This window comes from Ammospiza nelsoni, chromosome 3, assembly GCF_027579445.1.
Source record: "Ammospiza nelsoni isolate bAmmNel1 chromosome 3, bAmmNel1.pri, whole genome shotgun sequence".
Lineage (NCBI taxonomy): Eukaryota > Metazoa > Chordata > Aves > Passeriformes > Passerellidae > Ammospiza > Ammospiza nelsoni.
Genome location: NC_080635.1, coordinates 114,306,627 through 114,326,707, shown reverse-complemented (window position 1 = coordinate 114,326,707; position 20,081 = coordinate 114,306,627). Strand labels below are relative to the sequence as shown.

General features: G+C 55.3%; 1 protein-coding gene across 2 annotated transcripts in view; it reads left to right on the top strand.

The window, feature by feature from the left end:
• The first annotated feature begins 554 nt into the window (after positions 1-554).
• Positions 555-20,081, top strand: part of SELENOI (selenoprotein I) — a 28,448-nt gene continuing 8,921 nt past the window's right edge. Inside the window, exons 1-4 of one of the 2 annotated variants that reach the window (XM_059469082.1) lie at positions 555-757; positions 16,155-16,223; positions 16,503-16,611; positions 18,841-18,915. In XM_059469082.1, the coding sequence (XP_059325065.1) occupies positions 710-757; positions 16,155-16,223; positions 16,503-16,611; positions 18,841-18,915 (301 nt within the window). In that variant the 5' untranslated portion in view covers positions 555-709. The remainder of the gene's footprint in view (positions 758-16,154; positions 16,224-16,502; positions 16,612-18,840; positions 18,916-20,081) is intronic. The other variant, XM_059469081.1, reaches the window with a different exon arrangement.

Genomic DNA, 20,081 nt, shown 5'->3' with positions numbered 1-20,081 from the left:
CTGACTGTCCAAATTTGTATTGCTCTAATTAGTATTACTATTTCATAAACATTTTATTACTATTAAACTTTAAAAGCTTTTAAAAGAAGAGATTGGCATTTTTCACAGTGGAGGCCTAAGAACACCAGTCTTGCTCTTAGTTTCCCTTCCTCCCCATGTTCTCCCTCCCTCCCCAGAGAAGCTGTGGCTGCCCCACCCCTGGCAGTGTCGAAGACCAGGCTGGACGGGACTTGCAGCACCCTGGGACAGTGGAATTGTCCCTGTCCATGGCAGAGGGTAAAACTGGATGAGCTTTAGGGTCTCCTTCCACACGGAATCCATGAGGACTTAAAGAGATGAGAATGGTACAGGGATAGCTTTGAGCCCTTTCTGGCCCCTAAAGGAGATCCAAGAGAGACTTTTTAGCAGGGCTGGAGTGCCAGGACACGGAGAATCTCTCCACACTGACGCAGGCCAGGCCTGGATGTGTTTTTTGGGATAAATTTTCCCGCTTTCCTGGCTCCCCTCACGCGTGGGGCCCTCCCGGCCGCCAGGCGGCGCCATCGCGGCGGGGCGGGGCGCGGTGACGTCACTGCCACGCCGGGTGGGCCGATGCGGCGGCGGCGGCACCGGGAGCAGCGGGAACGGCCCCGGGAACAGCGGGAACAGCGGCACCGGGAGCGCCGGTAGCACTGCGAACGGCGGCAGCGGCAACAGCGGGAGCGCCAGCATGGAGTACGTGAGCCCCGAGCAGCTGGCCGGCTTCAGCAAGTACAAGGTAGCGGCGCTGGCGGGGGCCGGGCTCGGGGCCTGGCGCTGTGAGGGGGGCGCTGAGGGGCGGCCGGGGCTGGGAGGGAAGGTTGGGCAAGGCTGGGGTGCACGGAGGAGGGGAGGCTCCAGCGGGGCCTGGAGCCGTGGTGGGATCTCCGGAGGGGCTATAGGGACAGCCGGGGCGTGGGGAGGGGATGTGGAGGGAGTCCGGGGGCTTGGGGCGGAGGGAGGGGCCGCAGTGAAACCTGAGATTTAAAGGGAGCGATGGGGAAGTGTAGGGCGGTCCGAGTGTTGGGAGGGTCTGCGGTGAGATGCGGGGTTTTGGGGTGAGGGGGTTTGCAGAGGTGTGCGGGGTTTTGGGGGACTGCAGTGAGACCTGAAACCCGGGTGTGGAAGGGGTGGGAAGTGCAGTGAGCCGCAGGGTTTGGTGGCTTTGCAGTGGCACCCAGGGGCTTGGGGACAGGGGGTTGGTGCTGCAGTGAGCCCCAGGGTTTGGTGGCTTTGCAGTGACACCCAGGGGCTTGGGGACAGGGGGTTTGTGCTGCAGTGAGCCCCAGGGTTTGGTGGCTTTGCAGTGACACCCAGGGGCTTGGGGACAGGGGCTTTGTGCTAAAGTGAGCCCCAGGGTTTGGTGGGTTTGCAGTGACACCCAGGGGCTTGGGGACAGGGGGTTGGTGCTGCAATGATACCTGGGATGGTGGCAGGAGGCTGCAGGGGAACCTGGAGTTTGGGGACAGGGTGTTGCAGTGAAATCTGGGTTTTGGGGTGAGGCTCCAGTGAGACATTGGGGTTACAGAGAGCTCTGCAGCGGAACCCCGGTTTGGGGGTGGTGGCAGGGAAACACAGGGTTTGGAGGGATGGCTGCAGTGGGACCCGAGGTTTGTGTGTTGGGAGGCTGCAGAGACACCTGGGGTTGTGTGGCAGAGGAATTGCAGTGAGTGAGAGCTGGGATTTGGGGGGCTGTGGGTGCAGCGAGGACCAGTGTGGTAAAGGTGGGACCATGTGTGACATGGGACCCCCCTTGCTGGAATGATCAGGGTGTGACTGGGAGCTTCTCCTCCTCCTGGGCTGGGGACCAGGGACACAGTGGTGACCTGTCCCTGAACACAGCCAGCTCTGGAGCTGTCCCCCCCAGTGAAGGGACTGGGGGTTTCCCTGGAGCAGGGCCAGCCCAGGAACTGCCCCCATGGAGCTCAGGACCACCATGCTCCTGCCCCGTGGGTGCTCCCTGCAGTCACACCCATGGAATCCACATCATTCCCATCTCCTCATGCCGAGCTGGGTCTTGTTCAAAGTGCTGGGAACCTTGGAAGGAATTGCTGGAAGTGCCAGCAGGCTCTGCCGTGGCGTTTAAATCCCTGGGGCCTGATTTTGGGCCAAAGTAGGCGACATCCTGAACATGGGGGAATGCTGGATCCTGTGTTTATGTGGAGAGGAAGGTTTTCCATATTTTCCATATTTTTTTCTTCTCCCACACTCTGCTTTTGTGAAGTGAAAAGGCTTCACCTCACCTTCTTTGTTTTGCTCTTGTGGGACCCATCATGTTCCAGTCATCCTTCCAGGGTGGCTTGTGGGGTGTCACTTAAAAGTGTGGGACAATCAGGACATGTCTGAGGCCTTCATGGAGCACAGCTCCTCCTGGAGCCATCCATGAGGGCTGGGGTGGCCAGGGCTTGCTCACACTCCTCTTGCACCCTGGTGAGGTGGAGAGAAATGGACCTGGGATGATGTGTCAGGGTGCACGAGATTCCCTGTGGAAGGCTGGCTGTGTGGGGATTCATCAGGAAAATGTCTGCATGTTTAGAAAGGCAGGGAACGACTGTGGGTTTGTGTGGGTGCTGGGGAAAGGTAATCAAAACACTCAGCTGTGAGCCAGGCCTCCCAAAGGGACTGGTTTGGCTCCTGCAAAGACAATTCTTTTGCTTCAAGAGGGAGACTGTTGGATGTTCAGCCTGTTTCCAGTCCTGCTGGAGGGATTGGTGGGGTTGCTGTTGTCCCTCTCAGCACCTGTGCAGGGACAAGGGGGTCCCAACTTCACCACCCTTCTGGATGGTGTGGCAGGGACCAAAACTGCTGCCAGGTTATTTCCTGAAGGCACCTCAGACGGAAACGCTGCTGCAGTTGAATGTGGGAGCAGAACCCTGAAAGGCACCCGGGGTGAGGAGGAAAGTCCCACACAGCACAAAAGCCTCAGCCACTCCCTGACCCAGTTAGGCGCTGCTGGGGTGCTCCCTGGCCTTGCTTTGGGGGCACAGGGCTGGAATGTGGGAGCAGGGCTCTGATGGAGCTGTGCCCGAGGACAGGAGGAGCTTTGCCCCAGAGCCTGTGGCTTTACTGAGTCAGCAGAGACTTGGACAGGAGTGGGTGGGTTCACTGAGTGCTCCAAGGGCAGCATCTGTGCCCCACTCGTGTCTCTGCCCTGCTGCCTTCCTTGATGCTCCGTGTCCTGTTTCCTTAGGGAGCTTTGTTCCTGGCTATTTTAGCCTTGGGAAAGTGGCTGATCCAGCACAAATCTCAGTACTGGGTCACCTATTCCAGCCTTGATTTAGGCATTGAGGCTTGGCATGCTCTGCCATTTGTGGCTTCCAAAGCTGGGTTACCTTGTCAGACTCACACATGGGGCTGGGAGGGACCTTAGAGCTCATCCAGTGCCACCCCCTGTAACGGGCAGGGACACATCTCACTATCCCAGGTTGCTCCAAACCCAGTCCAGCCTGGTCTGGAACACTTCCAGGGATCCAGGGACAGCCGCAGCTGCTCTGGGCACCCTGTGCCAGTCCCTGGCTGTGCCTCAGCCTCTGAGCTGTGCCTGGCAGAAGCTCTCTGGCCACACACCATCGATTTGGAGTAGAGACAGTGGATTTGAGGGAGTGTGCAGGAGGCAGCGTGTCCCCAACAGAGAAGGAGCCTGTCCTTGGAGAGGAGCTGGTGTCCCTGGAGCTGACAGAGCAGGAGCAGAGGAGCTTCATACAGGATGATCCCCAGCCCTCTCCATCCCTGGCTGGGTCACTCCTGCCATGGAGTCAGGAGTGCAGATGGTTTCAGTTTGCAGTGTGCAGGTTCCTGCTGGCTGGGGTGAGGCAGGAGTGTGCTCCTGCTGTGCCAGGCTGGCAGGGACAGAGAGGGAACGGTTCTCTGGCTGCTCCTGAAGGGACACTGAGGATCACCTGAGCCTGAGGAAGCCGTGCAGCACAAGGTGCAGTGCTGGCAGAGAGGGGGTCATGGTTTAATGGTGCTGAAGATTTCCTGGGTCTGCTGGTGTCAGTAGCTGGGCCCGAGCCCAGGTGTGCCAGAGACCAATGGCCCCTGGGCTGTGCCAGCTCTGAGGTGGCAGCAGGGCCAGGGCAGTGCCCGTCCCCTGTGCTGGCACTGCTGGGGCACCTCCAGTGCTGGGGGCAGCTCTGGGCCCCTCCTGCCAGGAGAGACCTGGAGGGGCTGGAGCGTGTCCAGGGAAGGGAACGGAGCTGGGAAAGGAATGGAGCCCCAGGAGGGGCTGAGGGAGCTGGGAAGGGAATGGAGCCCCAGGAGGGGCTGAGGGAGCTGGGAAGGGAATGGAGCCCCAGGAGGGGCTGAGGGAGCTGGGAAGGGGCTCAGCCTGGAGAAAAGGAGGCTCAGGGGGGACCTTGTGGCTCTGCACAGGTCCCTGACAGGAGGGACAGCCATGGGTGGTTGGGCTCTGCTGCCAGGGAACAGGGACAGGACAAGGGGAAATGGCCTCAGGCTGGGCCAGGGCAGGCTCAGGGTGGATATCAGGAGGAATTTCTGCATGGAAAGGGTGCTCAGGCCTTGGCAGGGGCTACCCAGGGAGGTTTGGAGTGCCCATCCCTGCAGGTGTCCAAGGTAGGCCTGGATGTGGCCCTCAATGCTCTGGGCTGGTGACAAGTTGGGGATCACTCACAGGCTGGACTTGATGGTCTGGGTTTATCCAACCTCAGTGATCCTGGGGTTCTGTGCCTGTGACACTCCTGCAGCAGGGAATTCTTTGGCTGGAGGAAATATCCCTCTGGAGACAGGCTCAGCTGAGCTGGGAACAGAGGGACCAAATCCATGCTGTGTAGGTGATGTGTCCCAGCCCTGCCTGGCAGCTGCTGAGGCTTCCCCCTAGGCTGCACAAATGCCAGCTGTGTCTGCTCCAGCACTTGTGACTTGTCAGCCTGGGGTAGGTGATGGCTGGTCCTGGCAGGCTGGAGGTCTCAGTATCCAAACTGCAGTGGTTGTTTTGAGGCCATGGAGCAGGATTTGTGTGTCCACATGCCCAGGAAAAAGCAATCCATGCACCCTGCTCTGGTTGGTGCTGAATGTCCTCTGCCAAACCCCAACACTGTTACTGCCAGGTGTGGGTGTCCCTTGCCAAGAAAGCTGCAGCCAGGCCCTGCTATTTTGGAGTGGAAACTTGCAGTTGGATGCCAGAGGTCGAGTTCTTAATAGCTGGCTGCAGATGGCCTTGTGGCCAGCTTCTGGGCAACCTCCTTCTGTAAATGTATGGGCAAGTGTGAAATGGGGCCCTTGGGAGTGTTCACAGAGGTGACTGCTCTGCTTTGCTTCCTCTGCTGGAGAGGGACTTTGGACATGGGTCTGCAGGGACAGGACCCAGGGAATGGCTCCCACTGCCAGAGGGCAGGGCTGGATGCGATGTTGGGAATGAGGAATTGTGCCCTGGCAGGGTGGGCACGCCCTGGCACAGGGTGCCCAGAGCAGCTGTGGCTGCCCCTGGATCACTGGCAGTGCCCAAGGCCAGGTTGGACATTGGGGCTTGGAGCACCTGGGACAGTGGGAGGTGTCCCTGCCATGGCAGGGATGGCACTGGATGGGCTCTGAGATCCCTTCCCACCCAACCCATTCCATGGATCGCTGTTTCTATGGGCTGCGAGGGCAGCTCAGATTCGTACAGACTGTGCCCCTGCAGGAGTGTCCCCTGTGCCAGCTCCTGCCATGTCCCTCAGCTCCTCTGCCACAGCCACAGTGGCTGTTTCTAGTGAGGGCATCCCCTGGATCCCTGGCAGTGCCCAAGGCCAGGCTGGACATTGGGGCTTGGAGCACCTGGGACAGTGGGAGGTGTCCCTGCCATGGCAGGGGTGGCACTGGATGGGCTTTAAGGTCCCTTCCCATCCAAACCATTCTGGGATTTGATGATTCTAAGTGAGGACACAGCTCTGCAGCTTCACGTGTCCTTGGCAGTTGCAGCCAGCTCTGATGGTTTGTCCCTGTCTCTCTGTATTCCAGTCACGTGCCCTGCCTCCTCTGTAGCCTTTTCTGTCCCAGCCTTGTCTGAGCTGCTTGTGATTCCACGTTGTCCAGCTCTACCCCAAGGGATCCTGTCCTCTGCTGGTGTCTCTGGTGTGATGGAGCCGCAGGTGACAATTCCAGGGGCTGTGATCCCTTTGTGGCTCTTTGATCCAGGTCCTGCAGGAGCAGGGAAGGTGTTGGGGTGACAAGTGTTGTCCAGGAGGCTCTGGCTGCACATGAGTATCTGCTGCCCTGGTTTCCTCCCTGTGAAGCACAAGAACAAGACTTTGTCCTGATGCCATGTGGGCCTCAGGCATTCCTGGGATCTTATCCTCAGGGATCTTGATCTGGGGCAAATGCCAGCGAAGGAGGAGGTGTGAATGCCACTCCTTACCTGAGGCACAGGAGGAATGGAGAGGGCAGGTGATGACACGTGTCATGTTTGAGTCAAAGGTGGACCATGCTGGTGGTTCACCCCAGAAGCTTCTGGAACCAGCGTGAGTTCAGCAAGAGGAAACTGAAATGAAACTTGGGAAGGACCTTTTATAGCAAAGCTGCTGCTCCAAAAACCCTCCATTCTTTGTCCAGCAGGAGCTGGTGGTGGCCTTAAGGGACCTAAAGATGCCCTTTGAAATGCTGTGTATTAGAGCTGACACTCTAAGGAGGGAAAAGTATGGATACTACATCCATTTGGATAGTGGGAATCCTGGGTGAGAGAGCAGCAAATGGGCCTCTGATCCATGGTATTGGCAGGCCTCATCTGCAGAAAATCCTTCCCACATTTGATTATTCAAATTCTTAAAGAGTTTTCTTACAGGGAAACAACTCTATTCCTCATTTCCAGTGTTAGATGGAAAGGATGTTCAGAGGAGAGCTTGGAGACCTGGGACACTGAATGCACCCAAGGGTCAGGCTTCAGGGATTGCAATTTATTGTGGAAAGCATTTTCCTTCTGGATGCTCTCTTCCCTTCCCTGCACCCTTCTTCCAGGTGGGAGCCCAGCTGCTGGTCCCATCTGTGCCCTGAAGAAGAGGGTGCTCTGCTCCTCAACCAGAAATCCCATTCCTCCAGACTTGGAGAGCCACAGGGAACTGGGCTGTGCAGATGCTGGGCTGTGGGAAGCAGATGGCTGGGAGCTGTTCCTGGCAGGATTCTCTAGGCTGCTCTGCAGATAGGAGCCCTGAAGAGATCCCTGCAGGGTGTTCAGAAACACCGATGGCAGCTCAGACCGATGGAACATCAACACCGGGAGCAAGGGAAGCAGGAAAGGGAAGTGTTTTGCTGCTGGGCCATGGCCCTGAGGCTCAAGGCCACAGCGATTAAAGGCCACCCCCCAGCCTTCCAGCTCTGCTTCTCCATAGCAGGCAGGATGAGAAGGAGGGGAAGCCTTTGAGCCCAGCTCTGGAATCACTTAACTCCTTCCCCAAGGGCTCCTCTAATTGCTCTGAGACAGCGGGGTGTGTGCCTGCCATTAAACACATGCAGCTTCCCAAGGTGCTGCCTGGCACCTGCTGAGCACCTCCTAGACTGTGTAATTTCCAAGTTAGAGCTGGTTTTATTCTTTCTTCTCCTTTTCTGTGATTTAATTCAGGGGTTTGAACCACTGCCCAGCTTAGCATGTCCCTTGCAGCTCTCGTGGTCTGAACAGTGCCGTGGCTGGAGGAGACAGCAGCAGCGCTCGTGGATTAACTGGGAGCGACTCAGCTCACGAGCCTTGGCTGAGCTTCTCCCCTGTGCTAAGCAATGAGATGAGGGGAAGGGATTTGTGCTGCTTTCTAGGGACACTTCTGACGTGCTGGAGGGTTTTGATGAGTGATGAGCTGGTGCCACTCCTGGGACTTGCTCTGGCTGTGTTTGCATCTCTTCACCCAGAGCAGCCCTGAAATTGCTGCTGAGGTGCTGCTGGTTTCTGAGCAGTGGCCTTTGCTCTACAGGGTGTCAAAGGTACTGAACCATGTTTTGGTGGGGGATTCCCAAACTCGCCTGTTTTAGCCACACAGTGGTGGTGATGAAGCTCTTTGTGGTCAGGACCTACTGCACCTTCAGTCCCCAGTGGGTCCTGCAGGGTTTTCAAGAGGAACTTCAAACCTTTGTGGGTTTTTGTATGAGACAATGACTCGCCCAGGCACAGGCAGCTTGTGGTTGTGTTGGCTGCCACACCTCCCCTGGACACTTCCAGGGATGGAACAGCCACAGCTTCTCTGTGCTAGGGCCTCACCATCCTCCCAGGGAATATTCCTTCCCAATATCCCATCCATGGCTGCCCTCTGGCAGTGGGAGCCATTCCCTGGGTCCTGACCCTCCATCCCTTGTCCCCAGTCCCTCTGCAGCTCTCCTGGAGTCCCTTCAGGCCCTGCCAGGGGCTCTGAGCTCTCCCTGGATCCTTCTCCCATCCAGGTGAGCACCCCCAGCTCTCCCAGCCTGGTTCCAGCCCTGGAGCAGCCCTGGTGCCTCCTCTGGGCTCTCTGCAGGAGCTCCAGGTCCTTGTGCTGTTGGAATGCCCAGGGCAGGTGGGCTCTCACCTGGGCACAGGGGCAGAATCCCCCTGCCCTGCTGCCCACACTGGGGAATCAGCCCAGGTCTGGGGGCTTCCAGGTGTCAGCACACACAGCCAGGTGCTGTCCATCTTCCTGGGCTCCTTGTCCTGTCCCACAGCAGGAACCCCCTGGGCTCTTCCCTTGGTGAAGGACACAGCTCCTGCTGCACACATCCTGCCGCCTCAGGCCCACCTGAAGCAGGAGGTTGCTGTTCCCAGCTGGTGGCTGGGGCCATCTGCTAAAAGCAGATTTCTCATGGATGTGAGCCCAGGGGAGCAGCAGGAAGCTGCATTGCCAACCCCAGCTGTCAGTGTGGGCACGGAGGGGCCGTGATGAGCAGCCACAGGCCTGTGGAGAGGAAGGAGCAGTTGAAGTGGTGACAAGTGCTGAGCCTGCTGGTGCCTTTGGCCGGGTGGCTTTTCCAGCACTCTCTCCTTGGCATGCAAAGCAGATCTGGGTCCCAGTTTATGCCTTGAGTGTTGCAAGGTGTGCATAACTCTCACTTAAACAGAGCGTGGGCTGCTTGTCAGCCCATCTTGGGGCTCTTTAATTGCGCTGAAATTTTGCTGCAATGTTTACTGGTGTCTGTTGAGTCTTGGCTGCAGGGAATTCCATCAGAAAAGTTACTCATTGCTAATGAACAGCAAGTCTTTGGCTGTCCAGAGGGTTTGGAAGAGAACTGGGAGGGCATTGTGGAAATTCAAGTATCACTTCCCGTGGCTGGCTCCAAAAGTGGCCACACTACAAGGGTTTGTGTCAGTGACCTGACCCACTCTGCCTCACATCTTGCACAAAGCTGGATGTGAAGTGTGGGGTTTTTCCTGTTATTGTGAATTTCTTCTTTGTGGAGAGGCAGGATGAGAGAGAGGCAGAAATGTGCTTTGGAAAAAAAGGTTAAAACCTTTGAAAAATGTTGAAACATGGGGGTAGCATTGCCCTTCTTCCCTGCAGTGCCTTTCTTTACCTGGAATCATCCCCTGATGTGTCTGGGCTTGTGGCTTCCTTGAATAGAAAAGTTCAACTTGATTTCTTTTTCTAGGGATTGTAAGAAATTCCCTTTTGTTCCACTGACTTGTGCATTGACACAGAATCCCAGACTGGTTTGGATGGGAAGTGACTTAAAGATAATTTAATTCCAACCCCTTACCATGGGCAGGGACACTTTCCACTATCCCAGGATGCTCCAAGCCCCATCCAGCCTGGCCTTGGGCACTGCCAGGAATCCAGGGGCAGCCACAGCTTCTCTGGGCACCCTGTGCCAGGGTCTGCCCACCCTCAAAGGGAATAATTCCTTCCTAAGGCCTAATCTCCCTGGAGGCTCATGGCCTCCGTGAGGGGCATCCCAGCCTGGAGGTGCCAGAGCAGCTCACTGACCCTGCAGGCAGCAGGTTTTGGGATATGCCCTTGGGGAGAGCACAGGGCTGTGGAAGTTTGGGGGTGGTGCGAAGCTGCTGCCTTCTCTGCTGTCACTGCCTTGCTCTCCTGGTCCCTCCTGTTCTCTTTGGGCACACAGGGATGGTCTGATCCCACTCTCAGGTACGTCCCCCCTATTTTTTTTGAAGCCCAGACCAGCTCTGGCAACATAGGAAACTCTTCTGGCTGTCCCAGTGTTATTGTAACAAGTTTCCTTTTCCTGCATTTTTGACTCTGCCCTTTTTTCCCCCTCCCCCAAGTCGCTGTTCTGATCCCTGGATTGCCACTCCAGAGGTTCACTGCTGACTGATCCTCTCCCCTGCACCCCTGAAGGTTCATCACTCCCAGCCCTGAGCTCACCATCTGTGCAGCCCTGTGCAGCTGATCACCTCCCACTGCAGCAGAAGCGGTGCTGACCCATATTCATGGATATTTGCTGCTCCCAAGCACAGGGAGCTGCTGGATGCAGCTGGAATTGGAAGGCTGCTTGCCAGAGCCTGCCATCAACATCAAGTGTTGATGTATCCATGGGGAAATGACTTCCCCTGCACCAACACAACAGTGGGATGGGGTCAGGACTTGGTCAGCTCCTTCCCACCCTGGTGTGATTCCAGTGCCAGGACAGAGCCACAGCCTGCTGGAAGGAGAGACTGCCCTGAATTCTGCCCTGGCAGGGTGGGCAGGCCCTGGCACAGTTTGCCCAGAGCAGCTGTGGAAGTGTTCCAGGCCAGGTTGGATGGGGCTTGGAGCACCCTGGGATAGTGGAAGTGTCCCTGCCATGGCAGGGGGTGGCGCTGGATGGGCTTTAAGCTCCATTCAATCCAAAGCAATCTGAGATTCCATGAATCTCCCAGCTGATGTCTGAGAAGCAAGGCTGTGAATATCAGAGTGTGTTGGCAGGGCAGGAATGTGCTTTTCCCAATGAATTAGCACGTGCTGTGGGGGCTGGGGGGGGCTTCTGCTGAGTGTGGCAGTTCCTTATTGAGGAATGGTGCTCTGGCCTTGCTGGGACCCTGCAGGTGTTCACTCCTGGGCTCCTGCCAACAAGAGAGAATTCTCTGCTGTTATTCTTGTAGGGAGCTTTGGGAAGAGAAAGTTGGATCCTGGAGCAGTTCTGGACCCCTCCTGACAGGAGAGTCCTGGAGGGGCTGGAGCGTGTCCAGGGAAGGGAACGGAGCTGGGAAGGGAATGGAGCCCCAGGAGGGGCTGAGGGAGCTGGGAAGGGAATGGAGCCCCAGGAGGGGCTGAGGGAGCTGGGAAGGGAATGGAGCCCCAGGAGAGGCTGAGGGAGCTGGGAAGGGAATGGAGCCCCAGGAGAGGCTGAGGGAGCTGGGAAGGGGCTCAGCCTGGAGAAAAGGAGGCTCAGGGGGGCCCTTGTGGCTCTGCACAAGTCCCTGACAGGAGGGGACAGCCAGGGGACAGGGACAGACAAGGGGGAATGGCCTCAGGCTGGGCCAGGGCAGGCTCAGGGTGGATGTTGGGAACAATTCCCACCTGGAAAGGGCTGTCCTGCCCTGGCACAGCTGCCCAGGATAGGGCTGAAGTATCCATCCCTGGAGGGATTTAAAAGCCTTGTGGATGTGACACCAGGGAATACTGGACAGTGGTGGCCTTGGCCATGCCAGAGCATGGTTTGACTCAATGTTTGGAGAGAACTTCTCCAGCCTCAGTGATTCTGTGACTTTATGCTTTATTTTGGAGCATCTTTCATTGCTGGATGTCTGAACCCTGCACAGTGCAACCCAGGCAGGAGGAGGGACACGCTGAAGCTGCAGCTGGGACACACAGCCAGGACATCCACATCCCTCCTGCAGCTTCCAAAGCCACGGGCTCATGTGGTGGGTGCAGCTCTGCACTGCAAACACTCTCCCTTCTGCTGCCAGCTGAGAAGTGACCTTGGAAAAGGCAAACAGGGCTCGAGTTAATCAGTACCATTAAAGGGTGAGGTGACTCCTCACACGCTAGCCAAGGGTGGGCATAGGGCAAACGTGCCTTGTTTTACCTGGCACGGCTCTGCTCGCTTCCATTTACTGGGATTGGTGGAGTTTTCTGCCTCCTGCCTTATCTTCAGCCTGAGGGGAGAAGGTTCTTAGCCTTGTGCCCTCTTTGTATTTAAGGAGATTTGCAGGGAGCAGCCTTGTGGTCTTGCTGGAGCTGCTCTGCTGAGTGCCCTGATCCTACTTGGAGCAAGATGGGATCCATGTGCAAATCCATCTTTGTTCTGTCCTCAGCCCAGGTGCCACCAGTGCTGTGCTGCCCCAGCCCACCTGGGTGTCACACCCCAACACCTCTGGGCCCAGACAGTGGTGATGGGGTGAATCACACCAGGCACATGGTGGGATTCTTGGCATGTCCTCTGCAGGGCCAGGAGCTGGACCTGGTGACCCACGTGGGTCCCTCCCAGCTCAGGATTCTCCAGGATTCTGTGGCAATGTTTGTTCTGCTGCTGGCTCTGGGTAACCAGATTACTTCAAAGCAGAATTGTTTTTTCCGGGACAGGAAGACCATTAGAAGAATCTGGGCTATAAATCTGTATTTTTTTTTCCTCTTTGGACACATAATTGGATCTCCCAGAGGTGTCCTGGTTGCAGGATTAATGTTGGGTTGAAGCCATACAAGCCATTTGTGTCTGTAAATCCCGTAACGACGCCAGCCAGCTCGTCTGCGATGGCACCACAGCCACCGGGCCTGTCCCCAACCCTTGGGGTGCCTGTGGCTCCCTGGAGCCATCCTGGCATGGACAGGAGGCTCCTGTGTGCTGCCAGGGATTGTTGCTGCTGGTTTTGCTCTTTCCCTGAGGAGCTCTGACCCCAGTCCCAAGGGAGCTGTCTGGGCTGGTTGGCTCCTCCCTGCAGCCGTGAGGAGAAGCTGTGTCTGTGAGCACGGAGCTATTTTAGAGCAGGGCCATTTACAAATACCTGACTGCTTTGGGAAGGAGACTCTGGGGTGTTTGAAATTCCTTCTGGGCACTTCTCCTTTTCCTTTAACCTTCTTTCCCTGAAAAAGGGGCAAAGGGGCAGAAATCCAGAGTCCAGGCTGGTGGGAATCACTGGTCGTGATAGAAGAACGATTTATAGAGGGATGTGAGTCACTAGACCAGTGTGTGGAGGTCCAAAATACAGGAGGTGACACTGATTTCCAGTGAGGATGAGGTGAGGGAATGATGGAGCCAGTGCCAGGCTCAAACACTGCTGGGTTTGGGGTTGACAAGTGAAGAGGTGGAAGGGACAACTTTAGTAGTTTGTAAGGAAGACCCTGCCAGGAAAAGCAGCTGGAGGAGGCTGAGCATGGCCAGGATGTCTTGGGATCTGTCCCTGAAGGTGCCTGGCAGCTCATTGGTATTCTGGGAGCAGCTGTCCTGGGCAGGCATCCGTGTCCTGGCTGTCCAGAGCACTGTCCCCAAGGGTGGCAGCCAGCCTGGCACCAGAGCTGCCCTGGTTCTGTCCCTGTGCCCCTGGATGTCCCCAGAGTGGGCACAGCATGGCTGGCCTTGCTCAGCACACAGAGGAGTGTCCTGGCTGGAGCCTGGCAGGAGCTGGGGGGCATAGAAGGGATCTGAAGCTGTGGCAGAGAATCCAGAGGGGCACAGACCCAATGGGGAAGGGTCTGCAGGGGGCACACAGTGGGCACTTGGCTTGTTCAGCTGGAGAAGAGACTGAGAGGAAGCTCATGGATGTCATCAGCTTCCTCCTGAGGGGCAACTCTATCTCTGGGACAGGGACAGGACCCAAGGGAACTGCTGGAGCTGTGCCAGGGAGGTTTAGGTTGGATATTGTGAAAGGTTCTTCCCCCAGAGGTGCTGGGCACTGCCCAGACTCCCCAGGGAATGGGCACAGCCCCGAGGCTGCCAGAGCTCCAGGAACATTGGGAGATGCTCTCAGGGATGTGCAGGGTGGGATTGTTGGGGGCCTGGGCAGGGACAAAGGTTGAACTCCAGCATCCCTGTGGGTCCTTTCCAACCCAGGATATTCCATGGTTGCATCAGCAAACCTCTGCAGAGCAGCTGCCCTTTCTCCAAGAAAGTGCTCTTGCCAGCTCTTTGAGTTCTGCAAGCAAGGTGGGGACATGTGTGGCCATGGGGAAAGCTGTTTATTGAATATTATCCTCAGCTCTTGCAGGGAGAGAGGGAAACTTCCCAAGCCATGAGTCTGGTGAAATTTCCCTGAGGTACCTTCCAAGCACAGGCATGGAGGCTCTGGAGCTCTTCCCCTGCCTCACTCCAAGCCTTGCATCTGTTTTCTTGTTCCAGGCTGTTTTGGGGATAATGAGATTAAATCAGTCTCTCCTCCTCCCCTAACTGGTGCTTCAAAATCCTATTATCTTGTAAAGCATTTGGAATTCTGCCCCCCAAAATTGCATTAAGCTGAGATTGGAAATTCCTTGCGGCTTAGAGTTGCCTCCATACGGCTTTGGGGTTTGTTGCTTCTTGCTCTGCTGCTCCTGTGGGGACACAGCCTCTGGGGCTGAATCCCAGGGAGATGGACTGGCCCTGCACAGGGAGGGGGTACAGAAATCCTTGCCAAGGATGGGATTCACCCAGGAGGGAGCAAATGCTGTGAAATGGGACCCCAGCGAGACCCATCTTGGTCCCTTATCCCTTCTTGGTCCTGGTGTGTTTCTTGGGGAGGTTTTGCTTTGCCCTTTCCCACCACTTCTGGGCTTCCAGGGAAAAGTGGGGAATGCAGACAAGGAGAGGAACAGGTTGGAGCAATCCATGGGTGCAGTGACAGGGGCTGGTTCAAGGCCATGGGCTGGAGGGATCACTTGGAGCTGCTCTTTGCTGAGGGGTTTCCTTTTACCAACCAAACCAAATGTGGTAGCTGTTGGAATGAGTCCAAAGGAGGCCACAGAGCTGCTCCATGGGCTGGGGTCCCTCTACTCTACTCTGGAGCCAGGCTGGGAGAGCTGGAGGTGCTCACCTGGATGGGAGAAGGATCCAGGGAGAGCTCAGAGCCCCTGGCAGGGAATGAAGGGGCTCCAGGAGAGCTGCAGAGGGACTGGGGATAGAGGGACAGGACACAGGGAATGGCTTCAAAGTGAAAAAAGAGAGTTAGGTGGGATATTGGGAAGGAATTCTTGGCTGTGAGGGGGTGAGGCCCTGGCACAGAGTGCCCAGTACAGCTGTGGTTGCCCCTGGATGCCTGGCACTGCCCAAGGCCAGGATGGATGGGGCTGGGAGCACCCTGAGACAGTGGAAGGTGTCCCTGCCCATGGCAGGGGCTGGCACTGGAGTTTCTGGAAGGTTCCTTCCCACACAAACCACTCTGGAATTCTGTGGCTGGGACTGGACTCAGGCAGATGCTGTGCTGGAGCTGAGGGTGCTGTCCCAAGCAGGTGGGTGAGCAGCAGGTTCTGCCCAGCCCAGCACCGAGCATGTGAGCCCAGGAGTTTGGTAGCCTATGGAATTGTTCTTGGCATTCTTATCAAAGTGTTCCTGGGAGAAGAGGACTTTAGCCAGGGTAATCTGTGTTTGGAAGGGGCTGTGAGAGCAGATAATGGCTCGTGCTGCTCTTGAGAGCCAAATGATGTCAAATTTTAACTTTCTATCTGGATGTTGTTTCATGCCTTGTCTAGATCATTGATTTTTATTTCTATTTCTATTTCCCCTACCACAAACACACCCTGAGCACCTCAAATGATAGGATGAGGGGTACGAGCTCTCCCTCCCCATTCCCAAAGCTGCCTCTGGTGAAATCTCAGCTCCTCAGTGGAGAGGGGACCTCTGAAACCCATCCTGCTCAAGGGGCTCCCAGTCCCACTGCTGGAAGTGAAGATGGAGACTGGGACCAGCAAGGGAACAAAGGGGTCACAGCAGAGCAGGTGACAGATGGCACTGTTGGGGGGACCCAGAGCATTTCTCCTCATCCAGGTGGGGCAGAGCAATTGGAAGCAGTTGAAAGGATCAGCATTTTGCTCCTTGCTTGTGTCCACTCAGAGATCTGGAGCTGGCATTTCCAGAGGTGACAGATGGCCTGTTGGGGGGTAGGACCCAGAGCATTTCTCATCATCCAGGTGGGACAGAGCAGTTGGAAGCAGTTGAAAGGATCAGCATTTTGCTCCTTGCCTGTGTCCACTCATAGATCTGGAGCTGGCATTTCCAGAGGCTGGGGGGTACATCAGGAGTCCTGTGGGGGTTCCACACAGATGTGGCTCAGAAGATTCCAGATGTCTGGCTGTTTCTGTACATTGCTGGAGCCCTAACTGTTGTTTTTTGTTTCCCTTTCCCAGTACAGCGCCGTGGACAGCAACCCCCTGTCCCTGTATGTCATGCATCCCTTCTGGAACGCCATTGTGAAGGTGAGTCCCTGTCCCACCCTGGGCAGGACAGCACAGCCCAGGTCAGCTCTGTAACACCATCAGCTGCTTCGTTTGTGGTGCCACTAATGAGTGAGGGGCTGCCTGCAGCCTGCCCCCAATCCCTGAACGCCTGCATCCCAGCCCCACGCTTCCTGCTGCCCCAGGATGCTCCTGGCAGTGTTGTCTAACACCCAGACAGTGCAACCATGGCTGGAGCAGCACCTGCTCCTCAGTCCATGTTTTAATGAGTTCATCTGTTCTTTTGCTGCTTTCCCATAGATCTTCCCTACCTGGCTGGCCCCAAATTTGATAACGTTTTCTGGCTTCCTGCTGCTTGTCTTCAACTTCTTCCTCATGGCATACTTCGACCCTGACTTTTATGCTTCTGGTAAGGCTGCATGTTCCTGGTCAGGTGGGAAATCTGTCTCACCTCCTCTGCTGGGAATTGGTGAGGCCTCTGGGTCTGGGCCTTCCCAGAGTGACTGGGACAGAGGAGGGGATTGAACTCTCTGGATTTTGTGACAAGGACTTGTCAGAGTGTGACACCTTCCCTCCGGCTGCCAGGGAAAGGTGCTCCTGGCTGGCAGTGGGTGGGACAGGGAGGAGGAGACAACTGGAGTCTTGGGTTGGAATTGGCTCTGCCTGCAGAGCAAGCAACCCAGTGCCCGTGTTTGAAAATCTAACAGGAAAATGTTAGGAAGTGCTGCTTCCCTGAAATCAGCTGGTAGAGCCTTGTTTTTCACATCCCGGCTCGTTCCCCTCTTGGCAAAACCACCAGCACATCAGACTAACAAGGCCAAATCCTCTTTCTGAGCTTCACCATTCACAGCTTTAAACTTTTCTAACAGTCCCCATGTTCATCTGTCTGCGAATCCAATAGTTCAGTCGTGTTCCTTTGCACATGGAGGAGTCCCAGGGAAAGCATTAATGCAGTGTGATAATTCTCAGGAGCTTCTCCTCTGTGTTTTTCTCTCCCTTAGACCCTGCCAGGTCTGGTTTAGGTTGCTCAGGAGAGTTTGTGGAGTTCTAAACTGGACCCATCATCAAAACACAGTTACATGGCAGAAATCTTGCTTTCTTGGGATTGCCTTTATTGGTAGATAAGTCAAAGCTGTTGAAGGTTCAGGTGACACCTGTGGCTGTTGGCCAGGGTTTGGGCTGTAAAGATCCATGAGCCATGGGAACAAAAGCTGTCAGTAGCTCAAGGTGAAAACCCCCAGGGCATCAGACATCCAGAATCATGGAATCCCAGAATGGTTTGGGTTGAAGGAACCTTAAAGCCCATCTAGTCCCACCTCCTGCCAGGGGCAGGGACACTTTCCACTATCCCAGGTTGCTCCAAGCCCCAGTGTCCCATCCATCCTTGCCCTTCGGCAGTGGGAAGCCATTCCCCCTTGTTCTGTCCCTCCAGGCCCTTGTCCCACCCTCTCCAGCTCTTCTGGAGCCTCTTTAGGCCCTGGAAGGGCCTCTGAGAATTCTCTGGAGCCTTCTGTTCTCCAGGCTGGACATCCCTAACTCTCCCAGCCTCTCAAAAATTGGCTTTGGAAGGATGGAGAAGCTGATAGGTTGGGACCCTTTCACATACATGTTTTACATGTCCTGCTTGGAGACAGAACTTCTCCTGGTGCTGCTCCAGAATTTTGTGCCTTCCCTCCTCCTTGGATGGCTTTGCAGATGTGGTACCCTCCTTCCCTTTGCTGCTGGAAGGGCACCATCCTGCTGCCCTGAGGAAACAGGAGGTGGCATTTCAGGGGATCACTGTTCCCCCAGAGACCTCCCTGTGCCCTCCTGCCTTTTCCTGCCCTTCTCTTTGGGCTCCCTGATTGCAGCCTACCACGATATCCATTAGGAAATAAATATTAACAGGGGAGAAAGGTGCTGGACAAGAATAATTAATTGTTACTCTTCTTCTACCACAACCAACACAGTGTGGGTATTAATCAGCATGCTGAAAGTGCCAAATTAGGTTTTATTTTGGGTAGTAGCTTGAATCTGGATCATGTTCACATTCATTCCATTTTTCTCATGATACAAAATACAACATTGTCCATCAGAGGAGAAATTGAAGGTGTGATCCGAGGAAATTCACAAAGCCTTGCTGCACGAGTGTGGGTATGGGGTGAAGTGCAGCCAGCTCTGCTGGCTCCCTGCCTGAGCCGTGCTGGAGGAGGTGGAGGTGCTGTTGGGGAAGAGCTCGGTTTCCATTGGCAGGATGGGACTGGAGACTGGGCGGGGAATCCTGGCATGTTCCTGCGGGGGCAGGGAGCTGCCACATCGAAGAGGCTCCACTTGATGCTCTGTGAGCCAGTGACTGACTGAGGAGTGTCCTCTGCACGCACTTCCACACAGCCTGCAGTGGCACTGCAGAACTGGCCCCAGTTCTCAGGTCCCATGATTTCAGAGAGCTGGGAGCAAAGGACAAATATGTCCTGAAAGGCAAAGTCCTCACTGACCTGGTTTCATGAGCTGATATGGGGCAGCTCTGCCATCTCATCCTGCAAAGCTCACATCCCAGATTCACTGTTTGAGTCCTCGTAGCTGTGCTTTTTGGGCCAAAATAAACCCTCAGGAAGCACATCGTGAACTGTCCTGACTCTGGTCTGTCTGATCCCTGCAGCTCCTGATCACCAGCATGTTCCAAATGGTGTGTGGATCGTGGTGGGGCTCCTCAACTTCATGGCCTACACGTTAGGTAAGAGTTTTCAGGGTCACCCACTCATGCTGTGATTCTTCCCTCTCTCCCCATGGGAAGTATTATGTTGTGTGCTCCCAGCAGTTTCTGGGAGCTGCTTTGCAATGTGGAGATAAGGAAGTTGTCCCTGGGCATCTGATGGGAAAGGAGGAAACTGGAACTGACTTTGAGATGAACTTTGAAACTCTGTCTTGGGTCTGCTCTAAATAATCAGAGAATCCCAGAATGGTTTGGGTTGGAAAGGACCTGCAAAATCCTCTGGTTCTACCCCCTGCTATGGGCAGGGACACTTTCCACTATCCCAAATGTGGGAAATGAATTTGTAGAGAATTCTTAAGGTCTCATAAAGGTTCACATAGTATGTATTTGCTTGTAAACAAACAAAACACGCCTGTGTAAACATGCCTAATCCAACACCAGGTTGCTCCAACCTCCATCCAGGCTGGCCTTGGACACTTCCAGGGATGCAGGGGCAGCCACAGCTTTTCTGGCCAACCTGTGCCAAGGCCTCAGAGCCAAGAATTCCTTCCCAATATCCCACCCAAATTTCCCTTTTTCCACTTTGAAGCCATTCCCTGTGTCCTGTTCCTCTATCCCTTGTCCCACGTCCCTTTCCAGCTCCAGGCACAGGAAGAAACTGCTCTAAGGAATATAAAGGAAACATAAGGGAATAAATATAATCTCATCAGACCTGTTGCATTTTCCAGCCTCCCATGGAGCAGGAGTGGGAAGTCCACTCACTGACTGAGGGTGGAAATGGGGAAAGCTGCTGTTCCCTGGCCCACTGCTTTGTGTGGAGTGTCCAGGAGAGCTCCATGTGTAGCAATGTGCCCCCTGTTGATGGAGTGACTAAATTATTCTTTATCTGCTTAAAAAGGCAAAAAGCCCAGAAGTTTCTCTCCCAGTTTGGTACAAAAGACACCTCATAGGACCTTTTGGACTTCCACTCAAACCTGGGGCTGTCTGATTAGACAGAGGCCAAGAGGTCCCACATAGGTAATTCACTAGATAAAGAAGAGAACAAAGGATGTGGGGTGTTTTAGCAGGAGCAAGAACCTCTTGCCCCTGGCTCATTTTTTCTCCGTAAGAGCTTTGTTAATTTGCCTTTTATTAAACCTTTTTCTGTTTCCAACACTACCTCAGAAGCCACCCTGCTAATTTTATGC